Source organism: Strongylocentrotus purpuratus, unplaced genomic scaffold (assembly GCF_000002235.5).
Source record: "Strongylocentrotus purpuratus isolate Spur 01 unplaced genomic scaffold, Spur_5.0 spur5_scaffold_19, whole genome shotgun sequence".
In the NCBI taxonomy this organism is placed as follows: Eukaryota; Metazoa; Echinodermata; class Echinoidea; order Camarodonta; family Strongylocentrotidae; genus Strongylocentrotus; species Strongylocentrotus purpuratus.
The window spans coordinates 1,142,097-1,157,338 of record NW_022145604.1 but is presented as its reverse complement, the minus strand read 5'-3'; the positions used below and the strand labels follow the sequence as shown (position 1 = coordinate 1,157,338).

Sequence of the window (15,242 nt, the reverse complement as noted above, 5' to 3'; positions counted from 1 at the left end):
TTCTCTCTCTCTCTCCCTCAACCCTCACCATCTATCATCTCCCTTCCACCTTCTCCTTCCCCTCCCTCTCTCCCTCCACCCTCTCACTCCCTCCAGCATCACCCTCCCCTCTCACCCTCTATCCTCTCACCATCTATCCTCTCCACCCTCTCTCCTCTCACCCCTCCATTCTCCCTCCCCTCTCTCTCTCTCCTTCCACCCTCTTCCTCACCCTCTATCCTCTCTCTCCCTCCACCCTTCCCTCCCCCCTCTCTCTCTCCCTCCACCCTCTTCCTCATCCTCTATCCTCTCTCCCTCCACCCTCTCCCTCCCCTCTATCCTCTCTCCCTCCACCCTCTTCCTCACCCTCTATCCTCTCTCCCTCTACCCTCTTCCTCACCTCTATCCTCTCTCCCTCCACCCTCTCCCTCCCCTCTATCCTCTCTCTCCCTCCACCCTCTCCCTCCCCTCTATCCTCTCTCCCTCACTCCCCCTCCCCCTCTCTCTCTCTCTCTCACTCCCTCCACTCTCTTTCTCACCTTCCATTCTCTCTCCCTTCTCCACCGTCTCCCTCATCATCTATCCTCTCCCCTCACCCTCTTCTCCTCTCTCTCTCTCTCTCTCTTTCTCTCTCTCTCCCTCCACCCTCACCATCTATCATCTCCCTTCCACCTTCTCCCTCCCTCCCTCTCTCCCTCCACCCTCCACTCCCTCCAGCATCACCCTCCATCCTCTCACCCTCTATCCTCTCACCCTCTATCCTCTCACCCTCTCTCCTCTCACCCTCCATCCTCTCCCTCACCCTCTCTCTCTCTCCTTCCACCCTCTTCTCACCCTCTATCCTCTCTCTCCTCCACCCTCTCCCTCCCCCTCTCTCTCCCCCTCCACCCTCTTCCTCACCCTCTATCCTCTCTCTCTCCACCCTCTCCCTCCCCTCTATCCTCTCTCCCTCCACCCTCTCCCTCCCCTCTATCCTCTCTCCCTCCACCTCTTCCTCCCCTCTCTCTCTCCCTCCACCCTCTCCCTCCCCTCTCTCTCTCTCCCTCCACCCTCTCCCTCCCTCTATCCTCTCTCCCTCCACCCTCTCCCTCCCCTCTATCCTCTCTCTCCCTCCACCCTCTCCCTCCCCTCTATCCTCTCTCCCTCCACCTCTTCCTCACCCTCTATCCTCTCTCCCTCCACCCCTCCTCACCCTCTATCCTCTCTCCCTTCCATCCTCTCCCTCCCCTCATCCTCTCTCTCCCTCCACCCTGTCCCTCCCTCTATCCTCTCCCTCCACCTCCCCTCCCCCTCTCTCTCTCTCTCTCCCTCCACTCTCTTTCTCACTTCCATTCTCTCTCCCTTCTCCACCGTCTCCCTCATCATCTATCCTCTCCCCTTCACCCTCTTCCTCCTCTCTCTCTCTCTCTCTTTCTCTCTCACTCCCTCCACCCTCACATCTATCATCTCCCTTCCACCTTCTCCCTCCCCTCCCTCTCTCCCTCCACCCTCTCACTCCCTCCAGCATCACCCTCCATCCTCTCACCCTCTATCTCTCACCCTCTATCCTCTCACCCTCTCTCCTCTCAACCTCCATCCTCTCCCTCCCCCCTCTCTCTCTCCCCTCACCCTCTTCCTCCTCTCTCTCTCTCTTTCTCTCTCTCTCTCCCTCCACCCTCACCATCTATCATCTCCCTTCCACCTTCTCCCTCCCCTCCCTCTCTCCCTCCACCCTCTCACTCCCTCCAGCATCACCCTCCATCCTCTCACCCTCTATCCTCTCACTCTCTATCCTCTCACCCTCTCTCATCTCACCTCCATCCTCTCCCTCCCCCCTCTCTCTCTCTCCTTCCACCCTCTTTCTCACCCTCTATCCTCTCTCCCCTCCACCCTCTCCCTCCCTTCTCTCTCTCTCCCTCCACCCTCTTCCTCACCCTCTATCCTCTCCCCTCCACCTCTTCCTCACCCTCTATCCTCTCTCCCTCCACCCTCTCCCTCCCCTCTCTCTCTATCCTCCCCCTCTCCCTCCCCCCTCTCTCTCTCCCTCCACCCTCTCCCTCCCCTCTCCTCTCTCCCCTCCACTCTCTCCCTCCCCCTCTATCCTCTCTCCCTCCACCCTCTCCCTCCCCTCTATCCTCTCTCTCCTCCACCCTCTCCCTCCCCTCTATCCTCTCTCCCTCCACCCTCTTCCTCACCCTCTATCCTCTCTCCTCCCCCCTCTTCCTCACCCTCTATCCTCTCTCTCCCTCCACCCTCTCCCTCCTCTATTCTCTCTCCCTCCACCCTCTCCTCCCTCCTCTCTATCCTCCTCCCTCCACCCTCCCCTCCCCCTCTCTCTCCTCTCCTCTCCCTCCACTCTCTTCTCACCTTCCATTCTCTCTCCCTCTCCACCGTCTCCCTCATCATCTATCCTCTCCCCTTCACCCTCTTCCTCCTCCTCTCTCTCTCCTCTTTCTCTCTCTCTCTCCCTCAACCCTCACCATCTATCATCTCCCTTCCACCTCTCCTCCCCTCCTCTCTCCCTCCACCCTCTCACTCCTCCAGCATCACCCTCCATCCTCTCACCTCTATCCTCTCACCATCTATCCTCTCACCCTCTCTCCTCTCACCCTCCATCCTCTCCCTCCCCCTCTCTCTCTCTCCTTCCACCCTTTCCTCACCCTCTATCCCTCTCTCCCCTCCACCCTCTCCCTCCCCTCTCTCTCTCTCCCTCCACCCTCTTCCTCACCCTCTATCCTCTCTCCCTCCACCCTCTCCCTCCCCTCTATCCTCTCTCCCTCCACCCTCTTCCTCACCCTCTATCCTCTCTCCCTCTACCCTCTTCCTCACCCTCTATCCTCTCTCTCCCTCCACCCTCTCCCTCCTCTATCCTCTCTCTCCCCCACCCTCTCCCTCCCCTCTATCCTCTCTCCCTCCACCCTCCCCTCCCCCTCTCTCTCTCTCTCACTCCCTCCACTCTCTTTCTCACCTTCCATCTCTCTCCCTCTCCACGTCTCCCTCATCATCTATCCTCTCCCCTTCACCCTCTTCCTCCTCTCTCTCTCCTCTCTCTTTCTCTTCTCTCCCTCCACCCTCACCATCTATCATCTCCCTTCCACCTTCTCCCTCCCCTCCCTTCTCCCTCCACCCTCTCACTCCCTCCAGCATCACCCTCCATCCTCTCACCCTCTATCCTCTCACCCTCTATCCTCTCACCCTCTCTCCTCTCACCCTCCATCCTCTCCTCACCCTCTCTCTCTCCTTCCACCCTCTTCCTCACCCTCTATCCTCTCTCTCCTCCACCCTCTCCCTCCCCTCTCTCTCTCCCTCCACCCTCTTCCTCACCCTCTATCCTCTCTCTCACACCCTCCCTCCCCTCTATCCTCTCTCCCTCCACCCCTCTCCCCTCCTCTATCCTCTCTCCTCCACCCTCTTCCTCACCCTCTATCCTCTCTCTCCCTCCACCCTCCCTCCCTCTCTCCTCTCACCCTCCATCCTCTCCCTCCCCTCTCTCTCTCTCCTTCCACCCTCTTCCTCACCCTCTATCCTCTCTCTCCCTCCACCCTCTCCCTCCTCTATCCTCTCTCTCCTCCACCCTCTCCCTCCCCTCTATCCTCTCTCCCTCCACCCTCTTCCCACCCTCTATCCTCTCTCCCTCCACCCTCTCCCTACCCTCTATCCTCTCTCCCTCCACCCTCTCCCTCCGTCTATCCTCTCTCCTCCACCCTCTTCCTCACCCTCTACCTCTCTCCCTCCACCCTCTCCCTCCCCTCTCTCTCTCTCCCTCCACCCTCTTCCTCCCCTCTCTCTCTCTCTCTCTCCCTCCACCCTCTTCCTCACCCTCTATCCTCTCTCTCCCTCCACCCTCTCCCTCCCCTCTGTCTCTCTCCCCCACCTCTCCCTCCCCTCTCTCTCTCTCTCCCCCACCCTCTCCCTCCCCTCTATCCTCACTCTCCCTCCACCCTCTCCCTCCCCTTCTCTCTCTCCCTCCACCCTCCTCCCCCTCTGTCTCTCTCCCTCCACCCTCTCCCTCACCCTCTATCCTCAATCCCTCCACCCTCTCCCTCCCCTCTATCCTCTCTCCTCCACCCTCTTCCTCACCCTCTATCCTCTCTCTCCCTCCACCCTCTCCCTCCCCTCTCTCCTCTCACCCTCCATCCTCTCCTCCCCCCTCTCTCTCTCTCCTTCCACCCCTCTTCCTCACCCTCTATCCTCTCTCTCCCTCCACCCTCTCCCTCCCCTCTATCCTCTCCTCCCTCCACCCTCTCCCTCCCCTCTATCCTCTCTCCCCCACCCTCCCCTCCCCTCCTCTCTCTCTCTCCCCTCCACCCTCTCACTCCCTCACCCTATACCTCCACCACCCTCTTTCCTCTTACCCTCCATCCTCTCACCCTCTCTCTTGACCATGTTTACCTCCCGCAGTTTATGATACCAATATAAATGCGATGATTGCTGTCTGTCATCTCAAGCCCCAGATTCAATTATACAATCATCTCAACGATCCTGAGAGTAATATTGACATCGTCAGCAGATAACGTATCCGAGAGCATACAATGTGGTGGCATTCTGGAGCTCAAAGGGGCAAGGAGGAACTTGTCCCCACCTCAATCAACGGGCGAAAAATCAACTCAGAGTGAGAAAGGAGAAACTGATACGACGCCCTTAGTTCATATACTTTCCAAAATAAATAGTTAGGTAGTGTAATTTGCATTTAATCAGAAGAGAAGCGCCAATTTCCAGCCCCCCCCCCCCCCATCAAAAGTAAACGCCCCCTTAATATTTTATAGATCGCTTCGCCGCTTCAAGGGGCATTTTACAGCATGGACAATAAATGTATTACCTACCCTATTTCCTTTTCTTTTGTGTTTTACAATTAATTGTTCTTGTTCAATTTGTTTGAGACAATCATTGTAACCTCACGCAACGCACTACTGTCATAGAAAATTTGCAAAATTATCAATAAAACAATTATTTAAAAATTGCATTTTAACAACAATAGATAAATCATTCTGAACCTTTCTTTTTACCTTCTTATTTGTAAATTCTAGAAAAAAAGGTAACTAGGCCTTATTTAATGTTCCTCTTTTCACATTTCTGGAAATGGTTGTGTCTTTCTATGTCAATTTATATTAACTTCCACGTTATACACTTTTATTTGATGTAAATGTTCATCTTTGCGAATGAAATCAGATGGCATCAAAGGAGTACGAGAGAAAGAGAGAGAGAGAGAGAGAGAAGGGGGAAATACTGACAGTTGAAAATGAACGACGGCTCGATTCTAATGGTTTGAAATAAAAAATAATAATAGAATGATAATAGTGGGTTCTCGTATACCGCTAATATCTGTCAGACTTGACACTCATGGCTTTCCACAATTTCACGGCTTTTATAGCATAACTACCATTATGGTGCTCTAGCATTTCAATACATTAATTCCTGTCAGGTACACATTAACCTCACCTGGGTCGAGTGTGGTAAATGTAGATTAAAGTCTTGCCAAAGGACATTAGTTTCCGCCGGGACTCGTACCGCGATAGTAATATCGTTAATATGGCCATGATGAACGCAATCCGCTTTGAAATCTGCACATGTCAAGTGTTAATAAACAAACAAGCAAAAACAAATTAAAAGAAATACATACAAAACAAGTAAACAAAATGTATCCAACCAACAAAGAAAGAAGTATCCAATGTGTTTGGATGAATCCCGTTTAGAAATGAAATTTTTTTTTTTTTTTTCATTCAGTTCCTCATGAGGGAAAAGGTAAACAGAAACATACTAAGATGCAATACATGGCAAAATAAAACAAATATCAGAAGCATGATTCTCGATAATAGACATGGAGAAAAAAGAGATGGAGAAAGAGAATGGGGGAGGGGTAAGAGAGAGAAGAAAGTGAGAGACAGTTAGTGAGAGACGGAGGATATAAAATATTTATTGAAGAGGCACACTGCCTTGTGTCATATCAACTTTACCAAGTAGGGTGTAATAAGAATTGATGAGGTTATTTATTCTTTCCGATGCGACTTCTTGTGACGTCAAGTACGCGTGGACACTACAACGCACTAAGGGGAACTGGGTGAGCGGGAAAGCTCTGAATTTCACAATTTTACAATCTTACGTAGATAAGCACAGCGCACTCAGGTAATGGAAAAGGGTGCCAAATCTGTGTGTGTAGTGCTCAGACCGAGTGTGTGCAAACAGGTAGTTTGTGTGTGGAGCTCGAGGAGACGTGGACGATGTAAAAGGCGACGAATTTGGGATGTTTGAGATAGTTAAGGTAGCATGCTGAGTGCTGTTTGCAAAAACCCACGCTCAATTTCACGCATGTAAACGAGATTATCGACCCAGTACAACACAATCGGCTGGAATGGCGACGAATAGAGGCTATTCTTCTACGACGTTACTTAGCAAATATGAGGAGTTAATTGGGTGCTGTTTTGGTTTCGGGCAAGCTTAGCAACATGGATGGCCGTGTCGACCATGAAGTGGACATACCGAACGGTGATGCGACCACGCCGCCAGCGCAGGCAGACGATAACGGTCAAGCTGCTGGTCAAGAGGGTCTCAACCATCTCCAGCCAACTCAAACAGGTCTCTCCTACTACCTCTCTTTCTTTACCGGGACAGTGCGACCTCTCAGTGACTGGGTCTATGATAAACCCTTACCCGTCCGATTCCCCATAGCATGCGCCAGGGCACTGGACAACCCATCTTCGTGAACAACCCATTCAGCGGAATTCTCATATTGGCCGGACTATTTGTGCAGAGTCCCTGGAGGACTATTTGCGGACTCTTGGCCATGTTGACCGCCCAGACCACGGGTCTAGTCCTGCATCTAGATCGGGATGGGATGGACAATGGAGCATTCTCCTTCAATGGTCTCCTGGTTGGGTACGTGTTGGCATCCAGTTCGGCTGCAGGGGATTGGTACGGGTACCTGGTGTTTCCCGTAGTCATATGTGGCATGTTAAGGTAAGTAATTTTCATATTGACTTAGAGATTATTTTTTAAACATGTAAGAATTTTACTATACTATAGTTAATGTTGGAGCAGACATTGTCGGGCAAGGCAAGCCTGCAAACCAGAAAGTATCCTTCCAACAGCCTTGAATGTAAAACAAAATGTTGATTAAAGTCAAAGGGGTGAAAATACAGTATTTCTTTTAACTTTTAGAATACAATTTTTGTTGAAAATTGATGTTACAGAAAGCAGCAAACTCCGTTCATATTAAATAAGAACAAAAAGGAGAAGAAAATCGAGAAAAAAAAGAATCCCAGATGAATGTCAATAATGCAACATGCCAACCACGAGACATTTTGGAGAACATATCATTTTACCGTCGGACTGTCCCCAAGGCTTCTTGGTAGGCGAATCGGTCTGCATGAATAATTGTAATGATACATAAAACATAAAGAGAGATAGAAAAAGTGAGCGAGAGAGATAGACATATATATATATATATATAAGAGAGAGAGAGAGAGAGAGAGAGAGATAGACTGAGAAAGATAGACAGACTGAGGTTATGTGTGTGGGCGAAGAAAGTGTTCTTGTTTGTGGTCGTGCGTGTTATGAAAAATGGGAGGAAGGAGAGAGGAGAGAGAGTTTATTAAAATATAGATCATAAACAGAAGGTTGCAAGACTAGTAACATGATTTGATATATTACAAGATCTATTCAAATTTGTCTTTTGATCAATCATTTCATTATTTCAGTCGCAAGAAATATGTTTGTTCATATACCAATTAATCATTCTAAAGGTATGGGAGCCTTGGAGGAATATTAGTACCACTACCCCTTCCCTTCTTCCTGCAACAAGCATCTATAAAACGGTTATTCAGATCAAAAACCCTAACTGATAGGCATAATGGTCGATATATTTATATATTCTACCCGCATTCAATATGATCGGAAGCAAGCTACCGTTGGACGATATTAACATTTTAGCCCCTTCCTTCCCGAGACACACACTTCCTTGAAAAAAGTCCGATGCTCAGATGACGATTCCCATCGGTTGACATAAATGAAGGAATTGAATTTACTATCCCTTCTGGCTTCCGCAGTCGAAATAAACAGAGGCAGAGGTAAACAACCGTTGGAGAACACTCTCCCTCGAACCATTTCCCGTACATAAACCCCTTGGAAAGGTTACATTCTGATCACGGCTCTCAGCTATCATGTGGATGCATATTAAGATTCCCATCCACAATCAATCCGATCACAGATAGGCTATCATTGGAAGACATTAATTACCCCCTCCCCTCCTGAAACCAATCATACAAATCATTTAAAACACTTACCAGTATTAGATGGATGCATTTATAGTATCCGCAATCAATTTGATGAGAGGTAAGCAAATGTTGGAGGACTTTATTTACCCTCCCTTTTCCGAACGCATGGAAAAGGAAATATCCCATAATTATAATAAATGATAAAAACAGGGTAGATGAATGCATTCCCATATGCAACAAAACTTTCTAGAGGTAAGCGAACTTTGGAGGACATTTACCCCCTCCTCTGCCCTAGCTGCACACCTCAAGATAATCACAATCCGACTGATGTACATGCATGGATGTATCATTACCTGAAATCAGTTCGACCAGAGATAAGTACCTTTAAGGGGACATATTATATTCTCCTTCACCAGACACACTTCTCCTCGGAAATGATAATAAAAACCAACCGGGAGACATAGAATGATAGACGGATGTATTCACCACGTTTATATATCCTTCTACAGTCAATATCAACAGAGGCAAACAAACGTTCGAGGACATTACCCCTAATTCCCCCACCCCTTCTCTCCCCAGTCACCTACCTTATTTGAAAGTGTATGATACTAATCAATGCTCTCTAAAGATGGTCATAGATGGATGGAATCATTGATAATCTGTGACCACAAGCATGCAACTATTGTACACTAAAAACCACGGCTGTCCGAGTTCGTGCGTCGTTCAATTCAATTTAATTCAATTCATTTTATTTATTCATCCATTCAACCATCTCTGTTGAATAAATAATATAATGTAGAATTCATTCACGAATTAATAGAAATGCAGATTTAGCCACTTTCTCATTAATAAAGGGGGGGGGGGGATACGAATTTTTTTCACGCGAGATAAAAGAAATTCAGACAAAAACAAAATATAAAAAAACAAAATAATTGAAAAGCAGATGACTCGTGAATTTAATAGACATGACCGTAACATACGTTTATTAGTACATTTTTGCTTGAAGATACTATATTTTGCCTTGTACTGTCTGTTTAATGTAGATTTTTTTAAAACTCGAAAATCGATGCATTTTACTTGTGCGTTGGGATGAAATAATAGACAATGAACGAGTCTGTCTCTTTGCCGTTAGCCCCTTTTCAAATGTGTATATTTGAATAATTGAGTAAAAGCAGGTGCAGATTTAGTGCTTGATAATGAGTGTTTTCACACCTTCCGGATAGGCTGATAGGACTGTCATTCACCGTTAATGTGTTTTCAGTCTCTCAGTATAATTGACGTGAATTGGTTCTATGACATGAAGTAGAAGTAGAAAGACAGCGACAACAAGTCTGGAATAATAAAAGAAGATCTCCTACACATGATGGGAAGGTAAGAGAAGAGACACAGCAGAATAAATCGTTACGGAAATAAGTCTTAAGTGATGAGTAGAGAATAGAGAATGGAGAAAAGAGAGAAGAAAGAGAGAGAGAATAGAGAAAAGAGAGAAGAGAGATAGAGATAGAAAGAGAGTCTTCTGTCTTCTCCCCCTTCTTTTTTCCCCTTCTCATTCTTTCCTTTCTGCTTTCTCTTTCCCCTACTTCTTCATCTCCTCCTCTTTCTTTTAGATATCAGAAATATCCAGATGGGGCTTGGTAACTATAGGTCTGTGTTGTAAAGGAGGTCTATTGAATTAGTATGGTAATTAAGTGGTTTTAACTTATTATATTTCAAAATAAATCAAACTGTGCTTTTCTTTTATAAAGCCCTTACATTAACACGATGTCATAACGTAACTATATAATAAAAGAGAAAATACTTATGTGACGCAGTAACACGTTTGAATTATTGACTCTCTATTGGGGTTTAATGAAATGCGAGTAACTCGTAAATTACAGATGAGCATAATGTAAACCGATGTGTTTAAATTATCTCGGGGGGGGGGGGGGCAATCCAACCCGTGTAATAAATTCATTTGCATGAAAGTAGAAAAATAAGATAAACGGAATAGAGAAAGTTCGAAATAAATCGGACAAATAATAAGAAAGTAATGAATGTTTGAATTATGACATCACTAAATCTTTGCAAACCTCATATTGGCAGTTTGGTCAGTGGATCGTGACGTAGTCACGCATTACTCTCCCGTTTGTCGTGTACAAACATATCACCTGTTTGTTTTTCTCCTCAGTGCCTTATCCCTTGGAGCAATACTCAATCCATGTTATGGATAACATATTAGTGTAGGCCCTCTAAAGATAAAAGATCCTCCCCAGTCATACATTTGAGAAAAATCGAAATGCAGTCATTTGTATGTTGGAACAGCTGGGAAAGTTGTCCGCCACTATATCACAGAGACATTACCGATTCGGCCAATTTGAAGAGCCCAACTGATAGTGTTTACAACTTTAACAAAATCATATCCTTTTCATTTTATGTGCGAATTTCATTCAAACTTTAAGCAGTGTACTTCTCATTTGTCTATTTTCAACTTATAGTCTGCTATCAAGGTTATAGTTCTATTTAAATGATAACTTGAAAACTTAAAATACGAAACATTAAACAAACAAAAAACTTCAAAGTGTCTACTGTGCGAGCTTTTAGATGTGTTGATATTGGGAAAATTACCTCTGAAAGCTAAAAAGTAGCATGTTTTAATTATCTTTCTTTTCATTGTTTAATTTCAAACTGTAATCGTTAAAGCAATTTTGAATCGTCGTTAATCTGAATTGTTAGTCCAATGCGTGCATATCTGTGTTTAAAATCTTTATTTGATTGTCATATATTTATGAGTACGACACGGATAAAGAAGCTAAACCCGAATTCAGAATGATGGCCCTAGAATTCTATTTAGAGTCACCATTTCACATTTCCTCTATAAACAAGACTGACGTGGATGAGAATTGCACCATATGTTGCCCTGAACATCAATGATTAATGTGGTGCACCTATCTCTCGGATGTTAGGATCCAATATCAGAGATGAGATAGTCAGGAAAATAAACGAGGAAATGACATCGATTTATCTTTCGTTTGAAAGATTGGTTTATAATGATTCTTTATGGACATGATAGCTGGAATATAAATCCGAGTTGCTAAAGCCAGGGTAATAATTGGGAGCGCCAGGAGTGTCACTTATGACAGACATGAGCGCTATACAAGAACCCACTATTAATAGATAAATCAATACTGCCTATTTTTTCAATACACAGATTCCATACGCACTAACGCACACAATTACGATGTTCTTGACCTGATTCTGTGAACGTCATTATAAGTGTTCGTCTTACTAAAAATAGTGTCTCATATCTTTCCTACACATGACAATCACCAGAATACCAAAAAGAGATGCTTTTGTAATCTTCAACAATATTTTGAAATTTAAATTTCAAAATCAATGGCTTATATAATCAATTATTCAACTCACTTTAAACAAAAAAGCACTAATGTTTTGTCCATAGTTTCAGAATTGGAGTAAATCTCCTTAAAACGTATCATGCTAATGTTTTACTTTACAATGCAAACCAATTTCATCAAAAACCAAACTAACCCCTTTGAAAAAAGAAAGAAATAAAGATACGCTTTATATTTAGAGCGCATATTACGCTGTTAAAGGCCCAACAATAAATTTATTTCAAACCGATTCTACTCATCAGGCGCAAGGAAATTTAACGGAATAAATGTTCTTATAATTCTCAGCATTCTTCATATATTAAGCTTAATTTCTTATATGTTGCTGTGTGGCCAAGGTCTTTTTGTAATATTCTATTGTCTAAATATTGATATGAAAAGTCATGGAATAGTGCATGTGTCGATCTTTTGTGAAAATGATTATGTTGATAATTAATAGAGGAATCCTAAGGATGTATGTATGGAATGGAATACTCATGAAAGCATTTTCTGCGAGATTCGCAGCCTTTTCACACACAGCTAAAATTCTATAAACATGATTAGTTTAAAGGGCTTTAAACTAATCAGCTGTACATACGACATCATTCACACACAGAAATTTCAGTGCGATCGTTAATCGTTTCGTGATTAACTACTGCTCTTAAAATGCGCAGTAGTGCCATTGCGCATTGGAGGTCAGGTCATATCAAACAGAGCGCTCGCTCCATCCAGTTTAAACACGTTTAAACACGAAAAACCGTTCACACACAAAATGTGAAGCTCTCTAGATACGAACTTCGTATCTGCAGCCTGCTTTTAGGGGCGTATGAATCGTATAAACGATGTTCACACAAAGAAAATTTTCTATTAACATGTTTAAAACTGTAAACACGTTTATACTAATCATCTGTAGATACGATGCATTTTAGCTGTGTGTGAAAAGGCTGTTGGTCATAAGAATCAGCTTACTGATCGTAATCATTTCATCAAGGCCTCTCGATAAGTATCATGCCAGCATGATATTAATGATATTGAGTCTCACTGATGCAGAAAATAGGTTTAGATGTTATGATGATTCGAGTCATAATCTTTTGTATAATATCGATTTCAGCATTTTGTGGAATAGATTGATGTAAAGGTTAATGGAGATTAAATGAATGGATAGATAGTCATGCCATCAACTTGATTGATTAAAAATATTAAAACTTAGCTAAAAACAAACAAACACAAAAACCAACAAAAAAAACAACGAAAGAAACAAAAATGTATTTGGTCACTGCATATCTTCCGACGACTCTAGAAATACGACCAGAGATGAAATGTTGCGTACAAGATGACGTATAATCTTCGGTTTGAAAAATCGAAGGCTGTTATGAGGCAAGAGAATGTATACAAAATGTAATACTTCTAATCCAATTCACATTCATTGGCTTTCGCTATTACATTCATTCACTTGTTACCTGAGAAGGAAAGGGCAGCTCTTTTGATAAGAAATATAATGCTATCAACAACAAAAAATAAAAAAATAAAAAGTCTAAAATACATTCCATGGATTATAAAAGCCACCAAGGAAATGAGACAGCAATCATAATTCTATTGCTTGCTCTGTTTAATTCGAAATAGCACATCTTATATAGCCCTCTGGCCTTGAATAACTAAAAAGCACAATTAATATGCCTTTTCCAATTATCTATATGTGTCGTATACTCTCGTATTTCTAATTTTCGTTTGAATCGACGCGGATCTGAATCAGTTTAGTGAATACAGCATTAGTCGTTATGGTAATGAACAAAAAAAATGATAAAACAAATATAATGCTAAAGTAATTTTCAACAGACTACGTGTGATGACTCTTCAACTTTGTGGGAAATTGATTTGTACTAACAATAGGTGTAGGGTAGAGTAAAGTGTGTATTAAGAGAGAACGAAAGGGGACATTAGACAGAAGAGAAAGAGAGAGAGTGAGAGAGAGAGAGAGAGAGAGAGAGAGAGAGAGAATGGGGAGAGAAACGAGCAAGGAAAGAAAACCTGAAAGACTAGAAGTGACACAAGTGAAGAATAAAGAAAAATACAGAAATTTAATGAGAGAGAAGAGAGAGGTAGAACGAAATAGCACATAGGGAAACATTTCAATTTCCAGCGATCTTGACGCTTCCAGCACACTTTCACACAATACAGTCACGTTTTAAGTTAGATTACAGTCGCCCTGCGGAATCATTTTAGAATGTCATTATTGGCATAATATTCCATTAGCTCTCTATCGGGAGTGTTTTACGTATGCCCTTTGGGACCGCCTAATGGTCAGCAGCACACATCACGTGTATTAATCAGCATCTGAATGACAGGCATAGGAGATGGCAAATAGGGCATGGACATGACATTTACCCAGTACGTTTTTATGTATGTTTCTGTATCACTCTTTGGTGTATATATCATTAAACTCACAAATGCTTACAAAAGAATGTAATCATAATTAATCACAATTAATTGAATGCTAAAACTGGGAGTAATAGTTTTTTTAATGACTTTTCGAAATCGATACGGGGGAACAGAAGAGATTGAATTGAAATGAATTTACCTCATGCTGTTTTTACAGATACTCTATTCCATTCCATTGTTTTTTGTTTGTTTTAATGTATATCTATATATAGGCCTACACAAAAAATAAAAATAATATATATAATAATACAGTATGCAAGGGCTGACAAAAAAGATGAAAATGCAAAATGTCTATATTTAATAATTTGAAAATAAAAATAAATGATCAATGTCCTTCATTTTGTATCGATTTATACATCTACCCGGGTTGAATGATCCATAAAGGCTAATAGAACCGTATTTCCAGGGACTTAACCTGCAGGACTAAATCATGCCCAAATCACATTCACTATAAAGTGTCACCAACAAGGATATTCACGTTGGAACAATTTTTTTTTTATTTAGTCCTCGCTAATTTCCCATTAAATTTTATATTAACTGTGTTTGATACTTTGAGGCAAGGTTTGTGATATATTGCATGAGTTATATTTAGAAAAGTGCTGTAGTATGTTTTATATATCTAAATCTTCGGGTGTTTTATAGTACATTATATTACTATATGCATTATGTCATGTAATTACTAAAAGCAAAAAGAGTGTTTCTGCTGGATATGGTTTTCCTTCTGTTTTGCTATAAACACTGCATTGTAAATTGATTTATACGGTATATATGTTTACAGAATATTGATATGTTACATTACATTGTAAATTGACTTATATGATGAATATGTTCCCAAACAGAATATGATTGTTACATTACATTGTAAAGTGATTATATGTTCATAAAAAGAATATTGATGTACATCAATGAAGTTTAATACAATACACTTAATACATTAAATTTAATACATTTAATACAATACAATACACGACAATCTTCATTGAATTCTGTCACGATCTGAACTCAAGCTCACCACTCTAAGAAACGACCCATGGACAGCTCTTTGTTCGGAGCGTGCCATCTTCAGTAAATACCATGTCACGTAGAGCTTTCATATCAACACGTAGTGAGATAGGAGGCGAGCTTAATGTCAATATTTACATGGTACTGATTTGTTGGAGTCTGGTTCGATCACAGTTTGTAATCATGTAGTGAGAGAGAAATTATTACCAGACGAGAGGATAAAAAAGGGGAGAAAGTGAAAAAGAAAGCAAATTGATAGTTATATAAA

At 43.0% G+C, this 15,242-nt stretch overlaps 2 protein-coding genes across 2 annotated transcripts in view; one reads left to right on the top strand and one right to left on the bottom strand.

Moving 5' to 3' along the window:
- Positions 1-2,684: 2,684 nt before the first annotated feature.
- Positions 2,685-3,175, bottom strand: LOC115926157 (the record flags this gene model as incomplete). The annotated part of the gene is made up of 2 exons (XM_030990691.1): positions 3,086-3,175; positions 2,685-2,741 (listed from the first exon to the last, which is right to left on the bottom strand). Coding segments are annotated over exons 1-2 (147 nt in total), but the record flags the coding sequence as incomplete, so codon positions are not given.
- A 3,564-nt stretch (positions 3,176-6,739) lies between these two features.
- Positions 6,740-15,242, top strand: part of LOC115926156 (urea transporter 2-like) — a 25,150-nt gene continuing 16,647 nt past the window's right edge. The window contains exon 1 of the mRNA XM_030990690.1: positions 6,740-6,912. Within this exon, the coding sequence (XP_030846550.1) occupies positions 6,740-6,912 (173 nt within the window). The remainder of the gene's footprint in view (positions 6,913-15,242) is intronic.